The 27,942-nt window shown below is 42.2% G+C and overlaps 2 protein-coding genes across 3 annotated transcripts; one reads left to right on the top strand and one right to left on the bottom strand.

Annotated features, from left to right (window-relative positions):
• The first annotated feature begins 204 nt into the window (after positions 1-204).
• On the top strand, positions 205-7,610 carry LOC109760609 (uncharacterized). Of its 2 annotated transcripts, none has more exons than XM_020319418.4 (14): positions 205-583; positions 926-1,025; positions 1,110-1,237; positions 1,407-1,566; positions 1,695-1,807; positions 2,922-3,005; positions 3,081-3,129; positions 3,215-3,306; positions 3,692-3,821; positions 3,961-4,037; positions 4,108-5,645; positions 5,904-6,299; positions 6,382-7,112; positions 7,273-7,610. In XM_020319418.4, coding segments are annotated over exons 1-13 (3,408 nt in total). In that variant the 5' UTR covers positions 205-581; the 3' UTR covers positions 6,921-7,112; positions 7,273-7,610. The 2 variants fall into 2 exon arrangements, with proteins under 2 accessions (XP_020175007.1, XP_020175008.1); XM_020319419.4 differs by having other exon boundaries at positions 7,205-7,610.
• A 274-nt stretch (positions 7,611-7,884) lies between these two features.
• Positions 7,885-14,276, bottom strand: LOC109760608 (probable LRR receptor-like serine/threonine-protein kinase At1g67720). The gene is made up of 15 exons (XM_020319417.4): positions 13,707-14,276; positions 12,881-13,415; positions 11,862-12,367; positions 11,606-11,738; positions 11,446-11,517; positions 11,296-11,364; positions 11,144-11,215; positions 10,851-10,919; positions 10,463-10,617; positions 10,144-10,385; positions 9,525-9,651; positions 9,014-9,082; positions 8,738-8,921; positions 8,477-8,612; positions 7,885-8,386 (listed from the first exon to the last, which is right to left on the bottom strand). The coding sequence occupies exons 1-15, from the start codon at positions 13,777-13,779 to the stop codon at positions 8,060-8,062; spliced, it is 2,769 nt and encodes a 922-aa protein (XP_020175006.1). The 5' UTR covers positions 13,780-14,276; the 3' UTR covers positions 7,885-8,059.
• Positions 14,277-27,942: the final 13,666 nt, after the last annotated feature.

Below are 27,942 nucleotides of genomic sequence, written 5' to 3'. Positions count from 1 at the left end.
TTCGTTTGTTTATGTTGAAAACTATAATAAACACCTAATTCTTTACATAACGCATGGGACGTTTGCAACAAAATGACTTCGATTGCAGGTTCAACATACCATGGCATCCAATCTGCATGATCTAGTTCTATTTCTATGTTTCGGTTTGAATCATGGGAATGGGAGAGAATCAAAGGAAGACCTAAAGAAGGCAAGGAAGCGGGCACATGGTAGGGCACAGGAGGAGGCGATCCAGGGAGCGAGTGGTGGTGCGCGGTGCGGCAATCCCTTCTCCGCCCTACCTATGCTTTGCGTCGCCATCTCCTTCCTTGCCTTCCTTCGTGTTCCCTTCCCTTCCCCAACACAAGCCCGACGCAGCACATACATACATACACATCGACTCAACTTCCCTCTTCCTCCACCGAAAGTCCAACCTTTTCGCTCCCAATCCACCACCCATCGCCCACCACCAATCCCCCCCTCTCCCTCGTTCGCTTGATTCGATCAGAGAGAGCCCCGCCACCGCCTCCGCCACCAGACCTCGACCAGTCAATCCCCTCTAGGGTTTCGCCTCTCGCGCCGCCCAATCGGATCCACCTCCAATGTGAGTTCGCCTGATCCCTCCTCCCCTGCGATTCCCCCATAATCTTCCCCGCAGATTTGGTTCAATCCGATCGGAAATTTAGGCCGCCCCTGCGTTTATTAATTTGATGTGCAATCCGATGCAATCCAGCTCGGAATTTCGGACCCTAGACGGCTTTGCGGATAGACTGGAGGGCCGATTTGTTAGAATCCCGCAGATTGACCTTACCCACGCGTTCGGTTTATGTGAATATTCGAGATCTCAGGCTTCCTGTAGCTATGGGATTGTCGCTATATGGATTTTGTTTTTGGTCCTCTTGGAAATTTGACGTTTCTGTGGGTTCTCCCCATGCTGGAACCGCAGGATGACGATGAGCGATGACGGAGACCGCACCTGCCCGCTCTGCGCCGAGGAGATGGACATCACTGACCAGCAACTCAAGCCCTGCAAATGTGGCTACGAGGTACTATCCTCATCAGTGACTCCCACCCTGCCCTGCCTGCGCAACAACCAGGACGCTCTTTCATTCTTTTGTTTGTGTATATAGATTTGTGTCTGGTGCTGGCACCACATCATTGACATGGCTGAGAAAGAGGACACAGAGGGGCGCTGCCCTGCCTGCCGCACACGCTATGACAAGGACAGGATTGTTAAGATGGCTGCCACGTGTGACAGGTAATCCCCGTCTTGAACTTTCACTTTATATGCATTCTCTGCCTCCGAGGGCTGCCATGCTTACGCCATCAACCGGAGATTCCTTTTCTGGATTAGTCAGCACGCGCAAACTCTTTCCTCATGTATCACGATGATAGCCTTGCAACTTACGTTCATTCCATGGATACAGAACGGTAGCAGATAAAAATACAGACAAGAAGCAGAAGACCCAAAAGGTTAAGTCAAAGACACTGACTGTGGAAGCTAAGAAGCATCTGGCTAGTGTCAGAGTTATCCAGAGAAACCTGGTCTACATAATTGGCCTACCTGCAAATTTATGCAATGAGAGTGTGAGAACACTATTCTTTCCTTGCATCTGGATTCTTTTTTCTTAGAGAAGATTTAGATTCTGTTATGCCGAGTGACACTGTAAATTGTAGCTCTGACGCCAATGTTACTATTATCCTTTGTTTTTTAGGTACTTGAGCGCAGGGAATACTTTGGTCAGTATGGAAAAGTTTTGAAGGTTTCAGTTTCTCGTCCAACTGGGGCTCCTTCCCAGCAGACAGCAACAAACAACGGTATCAGCGTGTATGTCTACAAACAACACTGATGATCTTTTCAATATGCATACGTATTGTCCGATGCTACAATCACATTGATATATCGAGTGACTACTATCCTATCTTTGTGTACTATATGGTGCCTGTAGCCTTTAATACCTGCCTGAGCCATATAATTTTTCATATGCGACTCAGAAAGTAAAGTGGGAGTTTGGTTGCGTATTAGGTGGTTTTCCATCAAAAGTAAGTTAAAATAATTGCCGATTCTAACATGACATGTCCTTGATACAACCCCGTCAATTTCAGGCTAATCTAATCTAAATTTTGACCGAGGGCTGCTAGAATTTTATAGCATGTGTAAAGAATATTTGATAGCTTTATAGGCTAAAATAATTGCCGATTCTAACATGACATGTCCTTGATACAACCCTGTCAATTTCAGGCTAATCTAATCTGAATTTTGACTGAGGGCTGCTAGAATATTATAGCATGTGTAAAGAACATTTGATAGCTTTATAGGCCACATGAAAGATGTAGCTGTCTAGTGTCATAAAATCCAGTAATCTTTTATAATAAATATAGAAGTGCCTGTTTCAGTCTTGGCATGAATTTACTGACCAAATTATTTTGGATGAGACATTTCCCATGTTTACTGATGCCAGTTCAGTTATTGCTTCTGAAACTACCAGTTTCCTCAGGGTAGATTGTAGTTCTTCGGTGAGTACAAAGTTTCATGTTTGTTTTTGGGTACTCCATGTTTCTCTCAGGAGTCATATAGCACTGGCTTGATGTACCTAGTCATATGGTCCTAATGATTTTAAAAATATGGAAAACGTGGACTTTGGAATAACTTGAGGCTGTTGAATGAAGTACACCTTTATTCAGTTTATATATCTAATAACTCTTAGAAACAAAAAAAGGCTTAAAGGAAACATCAGTTTTCCTGAAAATAAGGAGACCCACGAGTGAAAACTCTGGTGGACTGTGTCCATCATGTCTACCCAGAGCTATTTAGTAGCTCACTCTTAATGGAAAACCAATACAGATGTATGGTTCCTATTCTCTCCATAATTGTGGGCACCATTAGATGTGTTCAAATGCTGGCTCATTAGTTATTACTTATTACTGTGATATGTGTTCAGATATATTACTTATGCCAAAGAAGAAGAGGCCATCCGGTGTATTCAGGCTGTACACAATTTTGTCTTGGAAGGGAAAGTGCTAAGGTTAGCCTTATACCTTGTCCCATCTCTAGCAGTTTTGCACAATATTGTTATTCTAATGGTTTTCTATTGTTGCAGAGCATGCTTTGGCACCACGAAATATTGCCATGCATGGCTGCGGAACATGGTACAATTGATGCTTCATTCTGACAGCTTTTACCAGTACTCTACCTATTGCTATCTTTCTCAGTGCTTCGCCATTTTTTTCTCAGACATGTGGGAATCCAGATTGTCTCTATTTGCATGACGTAGGCAGTCAGGAGGATAGTTTCACTAAAGATGAGATAATCTCAGCATATACCAGGTAACACTTGACTTCCTTTTAACTTGCAATGTGGAACCACAGTTCTTGTTCTGCTTGCTCCATTTGTTTTGCTCTAAGCATGCAAATCCTGGCCTATATAATGCTTATATATATTTTATTTTATTTGCAATTTTGCATTCTTGCTATATATATTTTTCTCTTTATTTTAGAAGAAGCTCCTGGTCTAATGTTCGGCGTCTCCCTACACTAATGGCCTAGTAGGAAGTTTTGCCTTTCGTTGGATTTGGATTTGGATGTCTAATGTTGTACTACTACTTACTTTTGGTAGTTTGGTTTCATATGAGCTCTTGTCTCAGTTAGACATAATTAACTAAATTAGTAGATTCAGTTGTCGTTTCAACTCATTCTCTGATATTTCTATCAGGAGTAGGGTTCCTCAAATGGCGTCTAGTGTTTCCCAAAGACGTGCAGGAACTGTATTGCCTCCTCCAGCAGAGGACTTCTCTTACAGTGCGGTGGTTTCAGCCAAACATACAATCAAGAATGGAACAACTGTATGTTTTAATATTGGACCATTAGAACATATTTTTTCTTGATTTCGTTCTGCTTTCCTACCTAGATCTTTTGTTGATAATTCTGTTTTTGTTGGTTTACACTATGTTGCTACACTAATGGCCTTCTTTTTCTGTGCAGAATACCACAGGCCAGTCAAGACTTTCACCTCCAAACAGTAGTTCAGGGAGGTCCACGCTTCCACCAGCTACTTCATGGTATGCTTCCTCCCTAGACTGTTCTGCCACATTTAAAATGCAATGTATTGCTAAATTTGGGTGTGTACAGGGGGCATCGTGATTTGAACACAAGGACAACCGCGACTGAGGTGGCGTCCTCGCAATCTCTTAGTAAATCAAAATCAGAGGCGCATAGTAATTCACTTTCAAGTTCTTCTATGATTTCGAATTCAAGACTACCTTCTTCATGGAATGATGATACAAGCACAGTACTGAAAATGACTGAAGGACGGCAAGTATCAGAACGAGATAGTTTGTCTAAAACCTTGAAGCCATATAGACCTGGTATTGCAAAGGAAACCCAAGCCGTGACATCACTGGAGTCTTCGTTGGACATAGACTTTTCTACAATACCTTCAGCCTGGAATGATGATGAAGTTGTAGCATCAGATGAGACTTCAAAAGGAAGTGAGGAAAAGCAAGTTGTAAATGGAAAGTTTATTCCTTCAGCATCCTCAAAACCAACGGAACCGGGCCAGATTGGGTCTAAGTCATCAACATCACCAAAGAATGGCGAAGCCGTAAACAGTTCCAAGCAAAATCTTGCAGATTGTGTGCCACATTCAGCAATATCTGGTTCTGTTTTAAAGAGGGATGATGGTGAGAGTAGACCTGGGTACACAGAAGTCGAGAAGTTGTCTGTTGGGGTAACTTCAGTAACTTTAGATAGCAAAGATACAGTTCATAGTATGGCAGAAAGCCAACAGCTGGGTGCAGTTCCCAACACTTCCGTCGTGGTGCCTTTGAGTCAAAGTTTGAAGAAGGAACAATCTCATTTGAAGCTTGCTGGGCTTTCATCATCAGAAAATAAGGACCCTGTACTTTCTTGTCAATCTAGTTCTGATAAGCATCTTGACTGGAGCTCAGAGCTGCAAAGTTGTCGTGTGGCTTCTCCTTTGAATGACATATGGAATTCTTCTGTGGCCACTGATAAACCCCATGCCACTGCTAACACATCACATATTTCTTTGTGGAGTGATAAAGAAATTAACCCTACTTCGACAAGTGATGGTAGAACTTCTGGCACCATGCTGCAAACCAGGTTATCTTCAACTGACAATGCTTCTACCATGTTGAATGGACGTCGAGAGGGGCTAGGACCTATGTATACACCTGATATGGTTTCTGAACATTCTGGTATGCGAAACCACCAGCATAGAGCACTGGATGCAGCAAGAAATGATAACATAGGCAGTTTTGGCAACGCTGTAAGTGGAAATAAAGACGAGGGCAGCATAATTTCTGATATATTGTCTTTTGAGTTTGATCCATGGGATGAGTCATATTCAACTGCGAACAATTTTGTTAAGATGCTTAATGAATCTGAAAAGAACGATGCACTTTTCAACGCACCTTCATGGAAATCAAAAGGCACCAGTAATGAGTCTAGATTTTCGTTTGCTAGACAGGATAACCAACGGAACTTCCAAGATTCATCTTTCAGAAATTGTGGCAGTGATCAGAATTTTAGCTTGCTATCCCAGAATTCTCATGGCAACAGCTATCAGAATGGTGTTGCATTCCAATCGCTGGAGGAAGATTTTTCAAAGAGCAATCCTCTTGCCATGTCAGATATAGCAACTGCTGGTGAGTATGATACTTGCGCGTTCTGTATTTCACGTATTTTTGTGCCGCAGTTGGAAGTTCTTTCTAATAGATTTATATTTTGATTTATTTCAAGTGTTGTCACTTGCATATTAAAGGAATATACAATGTGCACTGCAGTATTTTTCATTGAGCATGGGTAAACCTTGCAACTCATGTAAATAGGTTATTGATTATTGGCAATACCATATATTATATTTGTATGTGCAATGGCTCGTTGCTGATGTGTTTCATTCCCAGGGTCTTCAAGGTCTAAAATATCTGCACCTCCTGGATTCGCGGCACCAGCTAGAGTCCCGCCTCCTGGATTTTCATCTCAGGACGGGTTGAATCCCCCACCTGGATTTTCTTCAGGATTCTCATCTCAGGATATGTTGAATCACCCTCATGGATATCCTCATGGATTTCCATCTCAGGCTGGATCTAATCCCCCTCATGGATTTTCATCTCAGGCTGGATCTAATCCCCCTCACGGATTTTCATCTCAGGCTGGGTCGAACCCGTCTCGCGGATTTAATTCTGGATTTTCATCCCAGGATGGGTCTAACAATATCCCTCCTGGGTTTTCTTCTGCGTTTTCTGCTGGGTTTTCATCCCAGAATGGGTCTAACCAGGCATATGGCTCCACATTCTCAGGTTTGTTTACTTCCCCTATCCCTTTTACTTCTCCAAAACCAATCATAATTTCAGTTTCTCATACATTTGTGATGCTTGGCAGAAACTCGTCTACTTGATAATCTTTTTGGTAGCCACACCAATCAGTATCAACCTCAGATATCTAGACACACGAGTGACATAGAATTTATTGATCCTGCTATATTGGCCGTGGGCAAAGGGCGGATGCCAGGAGTTAGTGATTCAGGGTTGGATTTGAAAAACGCTCCTTTTCCAGCACAATTGCAGACATCAAATAATGATCCAAGACTTCAACTACTCATGCAGCAGAGCATGCCCTCTCATCAAAACCTCAGATATACTGACCATGTTCAAGATGCATTCAACCCTATTCAGAATGATAATTATCTGGCATCCCGACTTCTGCCACAGAACCATGGTTCTCTATCCCCTTATGCACAGATGTCACTCCAACAACCTAGAAACTCACAGCTTGCAAATGGTCACTGGGATGGCTGGAGTGATTTGAGACAGGGGAATAATGTTCCCATGTCGGACATGTCGAGGATGTTATATCCAACTGAAGCTAACAACTTTCACATGCTGGGTTCAAATGAGTATAACAGAACCTTTGGACTTTAATTGTCTTTGAAGGTGAATATTGACCTCTCCGCGTCTATTTTGGGCGTGTCTCTTGTTCTGAAAGTAACTGGTTGCACAGTGCTTGTCTAATGGTTGTGCTTATGAGCTGGTACGTGAAAGTTCTTCTGAAAGGCAGTTGATGCAAATGGGCTGACACGATCCTGAGTTTGAACTAGATCTTCCAAGCACAAGGTATGTGTTTCCATCATTTTATCCACTAATTTGATATATACGTGTGTGTGTCCCCTTTTGTCCTTGTGTGATTATAATCTTGCTTTGTGTAGTGTTGTGGACATTGCTGGATGTGCCGGCACATTAATGACCGCTGCTTGTTCCTTTGCTTGGTCATCAGGATCCTTTCTAGGCGAAGTCATACATGAAACAGGTGGTCCTTGAAGTATATTGATACATATGGTTTGGGTGCGATGGAAGCTGGCTTGAGAAGAGAGACACCATTTAGCGTCTGTTCTATTTCGCCATTGTAGCTGTGTAAATGTTTTCTTGCCTTGGGGAATCGAGAGACTCCTTTGTACATGATTTGTAACTTGCCGCTGGTAGGTCTTGTGGTGCATAGAAAGCTCATGTTTTGGTGTGGGGTTTGTTGAACCAAAAACTTGAAAGCAAATGTGACAATCATCTATAGTTCAACTGACAATTGTTTGGCTTCAGACTGAAGAAAGTTTTTGACTACATTTGGTGTTTGTTACTAGCTATTACGTGCTCTTCTCAAGCAAGCTTTTGTATCATCTTATTAGTAATGATAACGATTGATCAGACGTGGTTCTGTTAGTTTTGAGATGAACATTCCTCGGCCGTTATGAAATTGAATCCGGCAGCTGCATCTTATTTGGCGTGTGATTTTGATTGCAAACCCCCATACTGTCACGTTTTCTATTTGCCCCATCTCCTTGGCGCCCACCTGACATCTTAAAAGTTCGGAACCAATCTGAAGCACAAAAACAAATAAAACAACAGTTCCAGATCACCAGTCTTTCACCATCAAATTCCCAGTTTGTACTTCCAAGCTAAACTAATGTCATCCACAGCTTTCAAATAATTACCAGCAAACAGAAAGCCTAACTAACACATGAACCTCTCCTCCTTGCTTACACGAAAAGCGACTTTGGTGAATCCTGATTCTATCTGAGGCCCGGCCGCATGAGCATTTCATCAAACGACGCATTCTGCTCCAAATCCACACTGTTGTCGGTGTTGATCGAGACAGAACCCATGGACCTCTTGGACATGAGCTGCTGGACTTGGGGCGCCTCCCGCTGCACCTCGATGGCGATGGCGTCCTGGATCTCTTTGAGCACCTCGGAGATGGTCGGCCTCTGCGCGCCCTTTGGCTTCACGCACATGATGCCCACCTCCGCGATCTTCCACACCGACTGCAGGTCGTAGCCGGTATCCAGTGATGCGTCAATGATGGCGTCAATGTTCCCACTCTCAATGTGCGACCTAGCCTGCCAATTCCAGTTCATTCATCGGCAGCATTGCTCATCAATATCAGCTTAAACCAAACGCAGAAAGCTAACAGATCGCCAGATACTTACCCACGCCACAATGTTACGGCAGTTGAGCCCAAAGTTGTCACTAGAGATCGGCTCGTGGCCAGAGATTAGCTCAAGTAGGATGACACCAAAACTGTATATGTCACTCTTCTCAGTTAGCTGCTGGGAGATGTAGTACCTACTCGCCATCAAAAGAAGAAAATGAAAACTATACCTCAGATGCTACCAGGATAGCAAACACTACAAATCACTAAACCATGGCAAAGAAAACAAACACTATGAGCTCAGGAAAGATGGTCTTACTCTGGATCAAGATACCCAACCGTCCCACGAACTATGCTTGATACATGAGACCCATCGACTGCAGGTTTTGATAGGCCGAAGTCTGCGACTTTTGCCCGCATATTCTTGTCAAGTAAAATGTTGCTACTCTTAACATCTCTGTGAATTATGGTTGGAGAGCATCCCGTATGGAGGTACTCTATACCTGATATTTGCAATGTTCAAGACAAAAAAAGAGAGATTCAGAATCTTCAGATTGCATGCTAGTAGAAGAGTAGGAGGGAAACTGAGACAGACCTTTCGCAGCATCTTCTGCTATCTCAAGGCGCTTAACCCAGCTAGTTATTTTCACATCATTAGGTCCTCCTGTGAACATCGTCAGAATTCAGAGGTTTAATATTTTATATGTTATTCTATTCTATGGAGTAAGGAGCACATTAATCTAACAGTTCATGTCGGTCCTCGGCTCAAGTCTGAAGAATAGACCTCAAAATTCAGATACTTACTAAATTTTCTGTGTACTACTGGAATTTCTTAATGGTTCACGGCAACTTTTGGTTTAAGGGCAAAAATCAGCAATGTCAGGCCTGGCGGCCTGTCCACACAGAACAAAAAGCTGATCTATCCTTAAAAAGAAGCTGATCCAAGTACAAGTCTGAGGTCAACCAACTAAACATGTTGTACAAGATCCTAAATACAGTTCCCCAGACAAAGTTTTGCCGCTAAAGAAACATTATGTGCATATGCCAACAGTATAGTATGCTGTTAATCCCACCAAACAAAATTAACATCAGCTAAGGGCACTCACCACGAAGGTGCTCCTTTAGTGTTCCGTTGTGCATGAACTCGTACACAAGTATGTTCTTCCCGTCTTGTTGACTGTAACCAAGGAAGGTTACCAAGTTCCTGTGATGTATTCTCGAAAGCAACGCCACCTGAAACAATAAGCCAGCTAACTCATCAGGACACATCTGGAAGAAAGAAATGCATGAGCATATGGTACATCTTGCATGCAATGGTGCAACCATATCATGACATGGATGTTCAGTAGACCTTTACAGCAGACTACAAGAGGGATGTGTAGACACAGAATGCAAGGATATTTAAAAGGCAAGCGCCAGGAACCGAAATTGCAGAAACATAGAGAAGGATTACATCTGACTGATCTAAGCTAAGACTATAAGTATAATTGAGGCAAAAATTGTCACATGCTCACAGCACATTAACAGGTCATTAGATTAAGAAAAAGTAGCATGGTCGACATATCAGGTTCTTGCTTCACAACAGGGCGTCGATCTACCAAGCCATACTAAAAGCAGAAACAAGTAAACGTGCTGTGTTTATCTCTTCAACGGTGAAAAAGGTATGTACTGCCATAGAGCTACACTTGGAGTAGAAACATAAACAAGGCTAAAACAGAAGCAGACCTCATTCAAGAATTCTCGGATGCCCTGATAGGAGTCATTTGTGAGAAGCTTGACTGCGATCTCTCTCCCATCTGCCAGCTTTCCGTAGTATACTATGCCAAACCCCCCAGAGCCGATCCTCCTCTCAAATTTGTCAGTAGCATCTTCAATTTCTGATAAAGCAAATCTGTGCGCTGTTTCTGTAGCTACTTCACTGAAATATGACCCTAGCTTTTTCGCTGGTGCTGCAAGAACAACAGTTTCTACAAGATGGCAAAAATAAATCACTGCATGTTCTTACACAGTACCAGAAACATCCACTGAGCCAAAGAACACATACCACGTGAAGGTTTTTTCTTTCTCTTGTGTGTACACAAACAGCATCCAATAGCAACCGCAAGTAACAAGATGGCCCCAACCACAGCACATACGATGATTATGATGGTGCCGTGGCTAATACTATCACTTGGCCCCTGAAGATTGTTGCCTGACGAGCTGCAGCAGGTAAGAAATTAGAACAGAAGGAACATCCTAAAGAACAATATCATTGTGGCTAATACTATCGCTTGGCCCTGAAGGACCATTGTTGCTCTCGACGTATGTTACCACAATATGTCACCAAAGTTAAGTGAAGCTTGTCCAGCCACAGTAGTGTTCTCAAGCACAATATTCTACATTAATTAATTTAAAATATGCTAGCTACATCTGCCTAAAGAGAAAGTACTGACTTGAAAATAATGCTCTTCTTGGAAAGTGCCCTTGGAATATGTCCGGAAAGCCTATTGTTCTGAATATACCTGCAAATGGTTGGGAATCAGTAAGTGCAGAAGTTCTGTTTCTGTAAAGACTCTTGATCAAATGCATTTATTCCAGAAAGATAAAATTAATAGCATCGACAAAAAATTGAGCACAGAACATCAGGAGACAAAGAGAGGAAGGACAGTCTGGACCACTGTATCAACTTCTATTCTCCATAGTAAGGGGTGCATAAACAAAGTGCACAAAATTATGAAGAACTTACAGCTCTTTGAGGTTAGGTAGTTCTCCCAAAGAGGATGGCAACGCGCCGTTTAACTGATTGTTTTCAAGGTGACTGCATATATATAAAACCACGTTGGATTAGTTCAATAAATCCTGCAGAATGCTGCTCTATGACAAGAACTGCAAACTCACATATACTGCAGATTTCTGCATCCACTAAAATCAGGGATTCCACCAGAAAATGAGTTACCATCGAGTCTTCTGCATTTACAGAAATAAGTAGATCAGACAAGAGAAAGCAAAAAAAAAAAAGGATGGAAAGAATGAACTATCTGAGCTTACAACTCGACCAATGCCGATAACTTTGTCAACTCCTCAGGGATACTTCCTGTGATGTTCTTCTCTGACATTGTGCTGTGAGGGACAATTCTTAGGTTTTATAACAAGGAATTAATCAATAAATCCAAAGTGAAGGCAGAATTGCAGATTAAATTTATCATACATCGAAAGAACTCTGGGTGCTGCTTCTGAACTGCATTGCACCCAGGTCCATGACACTGGTAAGCATGGATCGCCACCCTCTTGCGCCCAACCTGCTTGAGGATACCGTGAGGCCAAGCTAGACATGGTGTTTGCTGTCAATATAATGGAACGACTAAATTAGTCAAAAAGTATTATTTTTTTTCACATCAGAGAGAGACTACACAGTTAGCTTGATCTGGAAAAAAATGATAACAACAATGTGGACAAGTGCTTACCATCTTGAGATCCCATGGTAATCTGAACATGTTTGTAAATTTCCATAGCATTCAAAATAGGTCCCTTTGAAGAATCATTTGTCTTCTTGAACTCGAAAGAGAAAACAAATGGAAGTGTCACATTTGTGTAACCTGGTTGGTACAAACGATACTTCCCCTGCGCATTCTCCTCCACGTCAACGGTTGGTTTACTGAATAATGGCATGCCAGGAACCACTAACTTAAATTTCCTAGTTTCATCTGGGGCCAAATCTTCAATTTCTGCAAAATATGAGACTGCCCATGCATTTCCCGGGAACCCTTCCAAATCAAGCCGGTAGTTCAAGGATCCATTTTGGCCAACCACTGCTGTTTGCATGACCTTTTCAGGTGGTTCTAATTCAGTACCGACGAATACAGGTTTTGTGGTTGTTATTCTTTCAGTCCCTGGAGCAACATCAACAAGGTAATTCGCTCTCCTCAAAGAGTCGGATTCCCATATTCTATCAAATGGATCATCAGGGTACCTGAGAAATTCAAAGGAAGAGCTCCCTTCAACTATATATTTTTATTGAACAAGGCATTTTATATCAAAACTAAAAACACATGATACTAAGTGAAGCACGATCAGAACTTTGTTATGTAACCTCCCAAAAAAGGAAGAACTTTTTGTGGCAGTATGGCGCAGTTAGACACTCTAGTGGTACAATATAACTGCAAACCTAAGTATAGGACAGAAGATTGCAAGAACAAACACATGTTCATATGAAGCTATTGGCAATGTTCATATCGTGTACTACCTCCATTCCGAATTATAAGATGTTCTGGATATTTCAATATAGACTACATATGGACTGAAATGAGTGACCAAACACACTAAACGCGTCTATATACATCTGATTCAGAAAAAAGTCAGAACATCTTATACTCACTCCGTCCCATAATATAAGAGCGTTTTTGGTACTAGTGTAGTGCCAAAAACGCTCTTATATTATGGGACGGAGGAAGTAATTTGGAATGGAGGGAGTAGTATACAGTACCTGACTGATTTATTGCCATCAGCACCAAAATTTATCCTTGCAGACAGTGCAAGGAAGAACTGTGCCTCATAGTCAGTATAGTAGAGTGAACCGTTAAACTGGCGAAGCTCGAGTGTAGAGATAAACGGCTGTCCTGTGCTGGCATTGGAGAGGCAGACACTGAGTGTGGGAGCGGCAGCCAAGATAATCGCCTCCTCTACAACCGGCGTGTCGGCATCATCGATTATGACCGTGGACCAGGGAGTGGCTCCGAGGGAGAGATCAAACTTGGGGTATACGTTGCTGTTGTCGAAGTTGCCGTAGAGGAAGCTAGCTCTGACGAGGTAGCGTGTCCTGGTCCTCACATTCATCGTGTAGCAATACTTGCTGGTGTCTGCTGGAAAATACCTCAGAGTTGAATATTGTTTCTGGAGCTGGTTTTGGACCGGCAGGTTTGTGGCCTGCCCACCGAAGACCAGCTTGGCATCAGAAGTCCACTGGATGCCAATGCCATCTGTGTAATCATCAGCTCCCCCACAATCCAAGCTGATGAAACCTGCACGCAAGCAAATTTGCTATTTTTATTTGGGATTTGCTCGTCCCCTAAACTTAGAAAGTATAATAGTAGCATACATAACTTAGCAAGTAGTATAGCATAAATGTGTTGCACAAGAAGATGAAATCTGAATGAATTATCAACTAGTACATGAACATGTATACGCTGCGCAAATCTCCTTAGAAATCTGGACTCTTTCGGCATCTAAGGCTATGGATTCTAACCTAAGCAGGTGCGCCAATCCTCCATGGCCCAAGAATCTCGCGAGAAGAGAAGGAAAGGGCGACTCACCAGGCTGAGCAGCGGAGAGCGAGAGGAGCAGCAGCAGCTGGAGCTGGAGGAGAAGCGCGGCGGCGGACGCCATGGGGTTCCCTCTCGAGACCTCACTCCCACGGAGGCAAGCAAAGAAGAGAAGCAGCTAGGCAACCTGAGCTGCTGCTGCTGCTGGTGGTCCGTCGATCTTGAGCAGACACCCTCTCGACTCGAGCATCAAGGGGTCAAAACCGGACGGATCCTCATCCCAGTCCAGGCGCAGGAGGAGAGGAGGAGCACAGCGGCAGCCTGTAGTATCCTTCCTTCACTCCATTGTTTCCGCCGAGGTGCTGCCAGCGACTGCGAGCGGGGAAAGGCTCTGCTTGTGGCGGCTCCTCCTCTGGTTCCTGGGTCTGGGAAGTGGGAACAGCGCAACACAAAGCTAGAAGAAGAGGATGAGCACACGCCGTAATCCGTATGCTGGTGCCCCTTTTGCTGGGGAGGAACAAATCAACGGAGTGGGGCGCTTTGATTGTTCAAAAATCGACAAAAGGAGGAGGGATTAGGGGCGGGCGGCGAGAGAGTGCGTCTGTCTGCCCGTCTCAGTGGAGAAAAGGCAGTGTGGAAGACAGTGAAAAAGAAAGACGAAAGGAGCCCCACCTGGGGAGAAAGGTGCGGCTGACAGGTCGGGCCCACCGCCGCTGGCAACCCAAAGCAAAAGGGTAGGCGGCACTAATTCTCTTGGAACTGTGTGGGAGGAGCGCTGTGGACCGTCTTGTGGCCCTTCTTGTGGTGGATGCTACCATGTGGTAGTAGCTAGGGTGTTCTTTTTTACTACTACTATACTTTCATAGTCTTCAATGGGAGATTTTAAAGGAAAAAAAGAACCAACCCAAATCTCCTTTAGTGAGCAAAGTATCAAATGGTTAACCACGAGAATCCCTCAGAAGCAACCTTCCTCTCCGCCGTAGTTATGAACGGACAGGAATGCATAGTGCATATATAAGAGGGTTGGGATTAGGCTCGGTTTTATAATTTAGCTTCTCGTATCTAGAGGCATACCAGACGATTTTTAAGAATATATATGCCTTTTCTCTCAATACACTTTTCATTGTGTCGGGTTTTAACCAGGCCATGAGTCGATTATTTTACTTTCCGGTTCACTCCCACTCCACAACGGAAAAAAGTAGGTGCCACAATATGGGGCGATACAAATTGGAGAGAACGGTCTGATGATCCTCTACAGCTTACTTGATAGCCAAACGTACCCATGAATGATAACGATATAGTACATTTGTTGGTGTGTACTATAGGTTTTGGCGCAACATGACTACAACGCACGAAAGAGGATGATACATGGAGATGTGGGAAGGCTGGCAAAAACCGTTTTTGAGATTTTGTATTGTTTTCTAGAGCAGAGGCTTAAGGTGCAAGATTGAAATCAGACATAGTTGATAGTAGTCTCCACATTATTCTTTTGAGCACAGTTATATATTTTTTCCGACTACATTTGTAGGAATGTGCGTTGCATAATCTAAGAGATAAGTCTTGTCCGGGGTGAAAAAACCCATCTCTTGTCTTTTATTGGTCAAGCTCAGCAGTGACAAACTTGCTTTGTTAGGCATTGTCTACTTGCTATTGTGTCGATTTTCATTGAGTGGTCATGGCAACCAGTATGAAAATCGTTGTCTAGGTCACCTCAGGTCGGATGTTACGATGATGCCGCGAGGACCTTTACCCCTCATTGAAGACGTTGCTACGGAAGAAATTCGACTTAGTCGTCAGTGTTTATTTCACATCTTGTAATGGTTTGGCTATGATTAAAGTTTGTTCTGTACTATGCTTAAGACTAATTGATAAGAATGGATGTGTGCATCAAGTAATGCATGAGCCCGGGGTTTAACCTCCTTTTCACAAGAAAAAAAATCAGGGAGAAAAATAAATGCTCATCAGACGAGTGGTTGCCTTGTAGGTTCGTGGGCTAGTACGTAGTTCAAAGTGCATAGATTGAGCTAATCCGTACACGTTTCATGTATGCATGGTACGGCGGACAACAAACTCCATCATCAACCTTCGTACGTACAAGCTTGCCAAAGCTAGTATACCAACTTGATAATTTCATCCATGTGTAGCACGTACGACAGATCTGCCTGTTGAACCGAAATGACCAATGATCGAACGTGAATGTAACTAAAAAATACAGATTCGGTAACAACTTTATCATATAGTAAAAGCATGCTCTATCATTGTTCCCTGGCGTCCCAGCTAGCGAGTACGTACTGTTGTCGATCTTTTCGTCTCTCAACTTTTCCCGAATGCGTTCATGCTGAGCCCAGTGAGCTAAAAGTAAAGGCATTTCACGTACGTACGTGACCAAAAAGAAAGAAAGGAGGGACATGAGCAGCAACATGGATCCATGCATGATTCCGTTCCAATTCCATCATATACCATGCATGCATGGCTCTGTGTGAAAAGAGAGAGGATTAAAAGGGACAGGAAAGAATGAAACCACAAGCAAGTGTGTGTTTTGTGGTGGTGTCTTGAGCTTTAAGCATGGCCAAAGCTAGCAGGAGCAGGCAGGCTAGGGTGTACATGTGAGGCGTCACAATCATTGTTGAGTGTTCTGCATCATGCATGCACCCTTACAAGCTAAGATAGCTCAATCTGAACATGTATGTATGTAATATGTATCCCAAGCATGAAGCAATGGTTTTTCTTGGGTCGGTAGTCATGTTCGTGAATTAATGGCCGGGCTTGCCAGGACGATCGACCACCTTCAAGTTCAAGGAGTTGCGTTTGGAAATACTGCAAGATAAGATATTGTCTCTAGACCATGGCATCAAGACCTAGCTATCAGGAGTTGAGCTAGCTAGAAAACTGGTACTGCTTGCCAGAGGGCCAACCAAACAAATTGAGAATCTGCATGCATGTGAGATGTTGCTGATGATAATGGAAATTTGTGTCTTATTTCACCTGATATGTGCTGTCTGCTGACATAGAGAGGCAGTTATTATCATTAAAAAACCACTCGCAAAAATATATATTATATAAAAAAATACTCACTTAGAAATAGCCACCAATATTTATTTTTGAAATCAATAGCCACCAAATCTTGAAGCTGCTTTTGTGACCAACCGCTGGCACATATAATTTCAACTTCCTTTCTTTTTGAAAAAAATTTATATGTATCCGAAAAATGGTATTAACGGATGATATTACTGATATGATATGATATGGTATGATGATGCATCGATCAATTGGTCAGAGCAATCAATGCCATGCATCCACGCATCCATCACGTTTGGAAAAGCCAGATAGCTAAGCTACTTGGCAACGAGGACCTTTGGTTGTTACTTTTAGCAATGTGTCGACGATCGTGCAAGCCCTTCCCTTGCTTGTGGTGTCTAATTGAGCGTTGCTGCAAACTAGGCTGATTGATAGCTTTGCCAAAAAGGAGAAGCACTTCACTCCCAGCAGGGAGATGGAGGGATATCCATCCATCCATCGATGAGTGACAATCGTCCCATGCATGCACAAAATTCACACGACGACGTTGACGTCCACAACTATACTCACCGCCTCCTTGGTAAATTAATCTACTCGGGCCGGGTTGCTACGACGGAAGTATCTTTCTAAGCCCGAGCTCAAATGCTCCTGGTGTAAACAGTAAAATAAAAAAAGATAAAAGAAATATTAAAAAATTTATGATTTTTGTGTGATAATATTTAAGTAATGTTTGAAGTGCATGCAAAGTTTCATCACGAAATAACATTGGTGAAAGTCGTGACAAACAAAAATCAAGCTCCAAAATGCATTTGAAAGTACCATTTTCAGAGCATTGATTTTGTTTTCTTTGCAATGCCTTCCATCAATGTGATTTCATGATGAAATTTTACATGCACTCCAAACATTCCTTAGAATTTGCCACAAAAAAATCAGTTTTTTTGAATTTACTGTTCATTTAGGAGCATATGAGCTCTCGAGTAGATACTCCACACGTCCTCCACACGATGTTTTTTTACAGCTTCCATTCTTTGAGAGCATCTGTAGCACAAATCCGCTAAAATCCCAAACCGTAGCCCTGAAACTAGTTTTTACGAGTTGCAAAATTCTTCAGCCAGAACAAGTACGCAAAAAGGTACTGGATAATTCGAAAAACAATTTCGCGCGAGAATTTGTTCAAGATCACGCGGCAGTTCATCACAAACACAACTCACACAAACGGAGACGAGTTCATCAAATAGAGTTCCTACTAACATACCGAAATGACTACATACTAAAATGTAACCCTAACCCTAGTTCACCGCCGGGCTTATTCATCGTAGTCGAGCTAATGCTTGACGGCGGACTTGCGCAGCGCCACCGTGAGCTCATGTTCCTTCTTGGCGGCTTCGAGGAGGCCTGCAACCCCTTCTTCGCCGTTTGCCACCACGCGCTCAGCGGCAATGACCTCTTCGTCGGCGCCGCAACACCTCTTGATGAAGGAAATATGCCCTAGAGGCAATAATAAAGTTGTTATTTTATATTTCCTTATTCATGATAAAAGTTTATTGTTCATGCTAGAATTGTATTGATCGGAAACTGCTACCTCTTGAGCACTGCGTTGGTTTTCCCTTAAAGAGGAAAGGTGATGCAGTAAAGTAGCGTAAGTATTTCCCTCAGTTTTTGAGAACCAAGGTATCAATCCAATAGGAGATCACGCACGAGTCCCTCACACCTACACAAACAAATAAGAACCTCGCAACCAACGCGATAAAGGGGTTATCAATCCCTCAACGGTCACTTACGAGAGTGAGATCTGATAGATATGATAAGATAATATTTTTGGTATTTTTATAATAAAGAGAAATAAAGATGCAAAGTAAAATAAAAGGCAATAGAAATAACTAAGTGTTGCAAGATTAATATGATGGAAAATAGACCCGGGGGCCATAGGTTTCACTAGTGGCTTCTCTCAAGATAGCATAAGTATTACGGTGGATAAACGAATTACTGTCGAGCAATTGATAGAATTGAGCATAGTTATGAGAATATCTAGGTATGATCATGTATATAGGCATCACGTCCGCGACAAGTAGACCGAAACGATTCTGCATCTACTACTATTACTCCACACATCGACCGCTATCCAGCATGCATCTAGAGTATTAAGTTCACAAGAACAGAGTAATGCTTTAAGTAAGATGACATGATGTAGAGGGATAAACTCATGCAATATGATATAAACCCCATCTTTTTATCCTCGATGGCAACAATACAATACGTGCCTTGCTGCCCCTGCTGTCACTGGGAAAGGACACCGCAAGATTGAACCCAAAGCTAAGCACTTCTCCCATTGTAAGAAAGATCAATCTAGTAGGCCAAACCAAACTGATAATTCGAAGAGACTTGCAAAGATAACCAATCATACATAAAAGAATTCAGAGGAGATTCAAATATTGTTCATAGATAATCTTGATCATAAACCCACAATTCATCGGATCTCGACAAACACACCGCAAAACAAGATTACATCGAATAGATCTCCAAGAAGATAGAGGAGAACTTTGTATTGAGATCCAAAGAGAGAGAAAAAGCCATCTAGCTAATAACTATGGACCCGAAGGTCGGAGGTAAACTACTCACACATCATCGGAGAGGCTATAGTGTTGATGTAGAAGCCCTCCATGATCAATGCCCCCTCTGGCGGAGCGCCGGAATAGGCCCCAAGATGGGATCTCACGGGTACAGAAGGTTGTGGCGGTGGAAATAGGTTTTTGGCCCCGCATCTGATAGTTTGGGGGTACGTAGGTATATATAGGAGGAAGAAGTACGTCGGTGGAGCAACGAGGGGCCCACGAGGATGGAGGGCACGCCTGGGGGGGGGGGGGGGGGTAGGCGCGCCCCCTGCCTCGTGCCTTCCTCGTTGATTACTTTGCGTAGACTCCAAGTCCTCTGGATCACGTTTGTTCCGAAAATCACGTTCCCAAAGGTTTTATTCCGTTTGGACTCCGTTTGATATTCTTTTTCTGTGAAACACTGAAATAGGAAAAAAACAACAATTTGGGCTGGGCCTCCGGTTAATAGGTTAGTCCCAAAAATAATATAAAAGTGCATAATAAAGCCCATTAAACATCCAAAACAGAATATAATATAGCATGGAACAATAAAAAATTATAGATACGTTGGAGACGTATCAAGCATCCCCAAGCTTAATTCCTGCTCGTCCTCGAGTAGGTAAATGATAAAAACAGAATTTTTGATGTGGAATGCTACTTAGCATAATTTTCGATGTAATTCTCTTATTTGTGGTATGAATGTTCAGATCCAAAAGGTTCAAGATAAAAGTTTAATATTGACATAAAAATAATAATACTTCAAGCATACTAACTAAGCAATTATGTCTTCTCAAAATAACATGGTCAAAGAAAGTTATCCCTACAAAATCATATAGTCTGGCTATGCTCTATCTTCACCACACAAAGTATTTAAATCATGCACAACCCCGATGACAAGCCAAGCAATTGTTTCATACTTTTGGTGTTCTCAAACTTTTTCAATCTTCACGCAATACATGAGCGTGAGCCATAGCACTATATGTGAAATAGAATGGTGGTTGTGGAGAAGACAAAAAGGAGAAGATAGTCTCACATCAACTAGGCGTATCAACGGGCTATGGAGATGCCCATCAATAGATATCAATGTGAGTGAGTAGGGATTGCCATGCAACGGATGCACTAGAGCTATAAGTATATGAAAGCTCAACAAAAGAAACTAAGTGGGTGTGCATCCAACTCGCTTGCTCACGAAGACCTAGGGCATTTTGAGGAAGCCCATCATTGGAATATAGAAGCCAAGTTCTATAATGAAAAATTCCCACTAGTATATGAAAGTGATATCATATGAGACTCTCTATCATGAAGATCATGGTGCTACTTTGAAGCACAAGTGTAGAAAAAAGGACAGTAGCATTGTCCCTTCTCTCTTTTCTCTCATTTTTTTTATTTGGGCCTTTTCTCTTTTTTTATGGCCTCTTTTTTTTTCTTTTTTTCTTTTTCGTCCAGAGTCTCATCCCGACTTGTGGGGGAATCATAGTCTCCATCATCCTTTCCTCACTTGGGACAATGCTCTAATAATGATGATCATCACACTTTTATTTTCTTTACAACTCAAAAATTACAACTCAATACTTAGAACAAAATATGACTCTATGTGAATGCCTCCGGCGGTGTACCGGGATATGCTATGAATCAAGAGTGACATGTATGAAAGAATTATGAACGGTGGCTTTAACACAAATACGATGTCAACTACATGATCATGCAAAGCAATATGACAATGATGGAGCGTGTCATAGTAAACGGAACGGTGGTAAGTTGCATGGCAATATATCTCGGAATGGCCATGGAAATGCCATGATAGGTAGGTATGGTGGCTGTTTTGAGGAAGGTATATGGTGGGTGTATGATACTGGTGAAAAGTGCGCGGTATTAGAGAGGCTAGCAATGGTGGAAAGATGAAAAGTGCGTATAATCCATGGACTCAACATTAGTCATAAAGAACTCATATACTTATTGCAAAAATCTACAAGTTATCAAAGCAAAGTATTACGCGCATGCTCCTAGGGGGATAGATTGGTAGGAAAAGACCATCGCTCGTCCCCGACCGCCACTCATAAGGAAGACAATCAATAAATAAATCATGGTCCGACTTCATCACATAACGGTTTACCATACGTGCATGCTACGGGAATCACAAACTTTAACACAAGTATTCCTCAAATTCACAACTACTCAACTAGCATGACTCTAATATCACCATCTTCATATCTCAAAGCAATTATCAAGCATCAAACTTCTCATAGTATTCAACTCACTCATAAGAATATTTTTACTAATCTTGGATGCCTATCATAATTAAAGCAAATTACCATGCTGTTTTATAGGACTCTCAAAATAATATAAGTGAAGCATGAGAGAACGATAGTTTCTATAAAACAAATCCACCACCGTGCTCTAAAAGATATAAGTGAAGCACTAGAGCAAAAACTATATAGCTCAAAAGATATAAGTGAAGCACATAGAGTATTCTAATAAATTCCGAATCATGTGTGTCTCTCTCAAAAGGTGTGTACAGCAAGGATGATTGTGGTAAACTAAAAAGCAAAGACTCAAATCATACAAGACGCTCCAAGCAAAACACATATCATGTGGTGAATAAAAATATAGCTCCAAGTAAAGTTACCAATGGACGAAGACAAAAGAGGGGATGCCTTCCGGGGCATCCCCAAGCTTTGGCTTTTGGGTGTCCTTAGATTATCTTGGGGTGCCATGGGCATCCCCAAGCTTAGGCTCTTGCCACTCCTTGTTCCATAATCCATCAAATCTTTTACCCAAAACTTGAAAACTTCACAACACAAAAGTTAGCAAAATATCTCGTGAGCTCCGTTAGCGAAAGAAAAGAAAACACCACTTCAAGGTACTGTAATGAACTCATTATTTATTTATATTGGTGTTAAACCTACTTTATTCCAACTTCTCTATGGTTTATAAACTATTTTATTATCCATAGATTCATCAAAATAAGCAAACAACACACGAAAAACAGAATCTGTCAAAAACAAAACAGTCTGTAGTAATATGTAACTAACGCAAACTTCTGGAACCCAAAAAAATCTACCAAAATAGGAAGACCTAGACAATTTGTTTATTGATCTACTGCAATTGGAATCAGTATTTATCACGTTCTGGTGATTTTTAACAATTGTTTTCGTGAACAGAAAGTTCCTGGAATTTTCAGCAAGATCAAATAACTATCATCCAAGAAGATCCTATAGGTTTAACTTGGCACAAACACTAATTAAAACATAAAAACAAATCTAACCAGAGCCTAGATCAAATATTTATTCCTAAACAGAAGCAAAAAGCAAAAAACTAAAATAAAATTGGGCTGCCTCCCAACAAGCGCTATCGTTTAACGCCCCTAGCTAGGCATAAAAGCAAGGATAGATCTAGGTATTGCCTTCTTTGGTAGGCAATTCTTCAATAAGACACTTATAACCTTTAGGAGTTCCTTTCTTTCTATTAGTTATCAAACTTTTAGGAACGAACTCGAAAAAATCATTTGTAGCAAATGGTTCCTTAATGATAGCAAAAAGATTGGGATGAACACTTATTGATTTGAGATCCGCAGTTTCCTTACTAGAGGATTCACCCTTATTTTTAGGAACATACATAAGCTTGGCAATTTTGGTTGAAGTATATGGAGTATTTCTAACGGAAGAAAAGGCGGACCCCAAGTTGGTAATAATACCCTCAAGCTTATCAATTCTAGTAGAATCTTGAACTATTCTTTCATTAACTATGGGTTCCTTCTCTTTAAAAAATTTCAAAGTGACTCCTACCTTAGATCCATATTGATTAATTTGATTATGGATCTTTTTATCCAAATTCTCAATCAATTCCGTAGTGGCAACTTTATTTTCAATAATTTCAAGCCTTTGCATCACATGTTCCAAAGTTAACATAGTTCCATTAACCAAAAGAGGTGGTGAGCCAAACAAATCTATCATAGCATTATAAGAATCGAAAGTATGGCTACCCAAGAAATTCCCTCTGGTAATGGTATCAAGAATATATCTATACCAAGGAGTGACACCTACATAAAAATTGCGAAAAAGAATGGTAGTAGATTGCTTTCGGGTAGATCTATTTTGAGCATTGCAGATTCTATACCAAGCATCTTTTAGATTTTCTCCCTCCCTTTGTTTAAAATTAAGAACTTCATTCTCGGGAGATAAAGGAGTAGATAAAGGACTAGCCATAACGATGAAGCAAGCGAGAAACAAGCAAACGGAAAAGAGAGGGCGAATAAAAAGGCAAGGGTGAAGTGGGGGAGAGGAAAACGAGAGGCAAATGGCAAATAATGTAATGCGAGGGATAAGAGTTTGTGATGGGTACTTGGTATGTCTTGACTTGACTTGACTTGGCGCGAATCTCCCCGGCAACGGCGCCAGAAATCCTTCTTGCTACCTCTTGATCACTACGTTGGTTTTCCCTTTAAGAGGAAAGGGTGATGTAGTAAAGTAGCGTAAGTATTTCCCTCAGTTTTTGAGAACCAAGGTATCAATCCAGTAGGAGATCACGCACGAGTCCCTCACACCTACACAAACAAATAAGAACCTCGCATTTAATGCGATAAAGGGGTTATCAATCCCTCAACGGTCACTTACGAGAGTGAGATCTGATAGATATGATAAGATAATATTTTTGGTATTTTTATAATAAAGAGAAATAAAGATGCAAAGTAAAATAAAAGGTAATAGAAATAACTAAGTGTTGGAAGATTAATATGATGGAAAATAGACCCGGGGGCCATAGGTTTCACTAGTGGCTTCTCTCAAGATAGCATAAGTATTACGGTGGGTAAACGGATTACTGTCGAGCAATTGATAGAATTGAGCATAGTTATGAGAATATCTAGGTATGATCATGTATATAGGCATCACGTCCGCGACAAGTAGACCGAAACGATTCTGCATCTACTACTATTACTCCACACATAGACCGCTATCCAGCATGCACCTAGAGTATTAAGTTCATAAGAACAGAGTAATGCTTTAAGTAAGATGACATGATGTAGAGGGATAAACTCATGCAATATGATATAAACCCCATCTTTTTATCCTCGATGGCAACAATACAATACGTGCCTTGCTGCCCCTGCTGTCACTGGGAAAGGACACCGCAAGATTGAACCCAAAGCTAAGCACTTCTCCCATTGCAAGAAAGATCAATCTAGTAGGCCAAACCAAACTGATAATTCGAAGAGACTTGCAAAGATAACCAATCATACATAAAAGAATTCGGAGGAGATTCAAATATTGTTCATAGATAATCTTGATCATAAACCCACAATTCATCGGATCTCGACAAACACACCGCAAAAGAAGATTACATCGAATAGATCTCCAAGAAGATCGAGGAGAACTTTGTATTGAGATCCAAAGAGAGAGAAGAAGCCATCTAGCTAATAACTATGGACCCGAAGGTCGGAGGTAAACTACTCACACATCATCGGAGAGGCTATGGTGTTGATGTAGAAGCCCTCCGTGATCAATGCTCCCTCCGGTGGAGCGCCGGAAAAGGCCCCAAGATGGGATCTCACGGGTACAGAAGGTTGCGGCGGTGGAAATAGGTTTTTGGCTCCGTATCTGATAGTTTGGGGGTACGTAGGTATATATAGGAGGAAGAAGTACGTCGGTGGAGCAACGAGGGGCCCATGAGGGTGGAGGGCGCGCCTGGGGGGGGGGGGGGTAGGCACGCCCCCTGCCTCGTGCCTTCCTCGTTGATTACTTTGCGTAGACTCCAAGTCCTCTGGATCACGTTTGTTCCTAAAATCACGTTCCCGAAGGTTTCATTCCGTTTGGACTCCGTTTGATATTCTTTTTCTGCGAAACACGGAAATAGGAAAAAAAACAGCAATTTGGGCTGGGCCTCCGGTTAATAGGTTAGTCCCAAAAATAATATAAAAGTGCATAATAAATCCCATTAAACATCCAAAACAGAATATAATATACCATGGAACAATAAAAAATTATAGATACGTTGGAGACGTATCAGAAACCTTAATACATGTGTGAATACATAAACAAACACCATGTCCCTAGTGAGCCTCTATTGACTAGCTCGTTGATCAAAGATGGTTAAGGTTTCCTAACCATTTACATGAGTTGTCATTTGATAACGGGATCACATCATTAGGAGAATGATGTGATGGACAAGACCCATCCGTTAGCTTAGCATAATGATCATTCAGTTTTATTGCTATTGCTTTCTTCATGTCAAATACATATTCCTTCGACTATGAGATTATGCAACTCCCGGATAGCAAAGGAATGCCTTGTGTACTATCAAATGTCACAACGTAACTGGGTGATTATAAAGATGCTCTACAGGTATCTCCGAAGGTGTTTGTTGAGTTGGCATAGATCGAGATTAGGATTTGTCACTCTGAGTATCGGAGAGGTATCTCTGGGCCCTCTCAGTAATACACATCATAAGCTTGCAAGAAAACGACTAAGGAGCTAGTCACGAGGTGATGGATTATGGAACGAGTAAAGAGACTTGCCGGCAACGAGATTGAATTAGGTATGAAGATATTGATGATCGAATCTCGGGCAAGTAACATACGGATGGACAAAGGGAATTACGTATGTTGTCATAACGGTTCGACCGATAAAGATCTTCGTAGAATATGTAGGAGCCAATATGGGCATCCAGGTTCCACTATTGGTTATTGACCGGAGAGGTGTCTCGGTCATGTCTACATAGTTCTCGAACCCGTAGGGTCCGCACGCTTAACGTTCGATGACGATATAGTATTATATGAGTTATGTGATTTGGTGACCGAATGTTGTTTGGAGTCCCGGATGAGATCACAGACATGACGAGGAGTCTCTAAATGGTCGAGAGTTAAAGATTGATATATAGGACGATAGTATTCTGACACCGGAAGTGTTCCAGAGGGTACCGGGTACATATCGGATCACCGGAAGGGGTTCCGGGCACCCTCGGCAAAAGATATGGACCTTATGGGCCAAGAGGGGAAACGCACCAGCCACAAGGGGCTGGTGCGCCCTTCATATGGGCCGGCCAAGGTGGAGAAGGATGAAAGGAAAGAAAGGGAATAGGATTCCCCCTTCCCCCTCTTTCCTTCCCCCTCCGATATATATGGCGGCGGCGGCGGGGGGAGGGGGGGATTGGGAGGAGTCCAAGTAGGATTCAATCCTACTTGGGGCGCCTCCTGGCCTCTCCCCTTCCCCTCCCACTGATACTTCTCCATTGTATCTACTTTTCCAAACACTTTTGCCCTTGTTTTGGACTCTAACTTGCATGATTTGAATGGAACTAACCCGGACTGACGCTGTTTTTAGCAGAATTGCCATGGTGTTATTTTTGTGCAGAAATAAAAGTTCTCGGAATGACCTGAAACTTCACGAAGAATATGTTTGGAATTAATAAAAATACTGGCGAAAGAATCAACACCAGGGGCCCCACACCCTGTCCACGAGGGTGGAGGGCGCGCCCCCTGCCTCGTGGGCCCCCTAAGGCTCCACCGACCTGAACTCCAACTCTATATATTCACGTTCGGGGAGGAAAAAAATCAGAGAGAAGGATTCATCGCGTTTTACGATACGGAGCCGCCGCCAAGCCCTAATCTCTCTCGGGAGGGCTGATCTGGAGTCCGTTCGGGGCTCCGGAGAGGGGAATCCGTGGCCGTTGTCATCATCAACCTTCCTCCATCACCAATTTCATGATGCTCACCACTGTGCGTGAGTAATTCCATCGTAGGCTTGCTGGACGGTGATGGGTTGGATGAGATTTACCATGTATTCGAGTTAGTTTTGTTAGGGTTTGATCCCTAGTATCCATTATGTTCTGAGATTGATGTTGCTATGACTTTGCTATGCTTAATGCTTGTCAATAGGGCCCGAGTGCCATGATTTCAGATCTGAACCTATTATGTTTTCATGAATGTATGTGAGTTCTTGATCCTATTCTACAAGTCAATAGTCACCTACTATGTGTTGTGATCCGGTAACCCCGAAGTGACAATAATCGGGACCACTCCAGGTGATGACCGTAGTTTGAGGAGTTCATGTATTCACTAAGTGTTAATGCTTTGGTCCGGTACTCTATTAAAAGGAGGCCTTAATATCCCTTAGTTTCCAATAGGACCCCGCTGCCACGGGAGGGTAGGACAAAAGATGTCATGCAAGTTCTTTTCCATAAGCACGTATGACTATATTCGGAATACATGCCTACATTACATTGATGAACTGGAGCTAGTTCTGTGTCACCCTATGTTATAACTGTTGCATGAGGAATCGCATCCGACATAATTATCCATCACTGATCCAATGCCTACGAGCTTTTCACATATTGATCTTTGCTTAGTTACTTTTCTGTTGCCATTGTTACAATTACTACAAAACTGCTACTGTTACCTTTGCCGCCGTTACCGTTACTTCCATACTACTTTGCTACTAAATACTTTGCTGCAGATATTAAGTTTTCCAGGTGTGGTTGAATTGACAACTCAACTGCTAATACTTGAGAATATTCTTTGGCTCCCCTTGTGTCGAATCAATAAATTGGGGTTGAATACTCTACCCTCGAAAACTGTTGCAATCCCCTATACTTGTGGGTTATCAAGACTATTTTCTGGCACCGTTGCCGGGGAGCATAGCTCTATTCTTTGTGTCACTTGGGATTTATATCTGTTGATCACTATG

This window comes from Aegilops tauschii, chromosome 5, assembly GCF_002575655.3.
Source record: "Aegilops tauschii subsp. strangulata cultivar AL8/78 chromosome 5, Aet v6.0, whole genome shotgun sequence".
In the NCBI taxonomy this organism is placed as follows: Eukaryota; Viridiplantae; Streptophyta; class Magnoliopsida; order Poales; family Poaceae; genus Aegilops; species Aegilops tauschii.
Note: the sequence above shows the minus strand (reverse complement) of the source record. Positions and strands in the feature narration are given on the sequence as shown.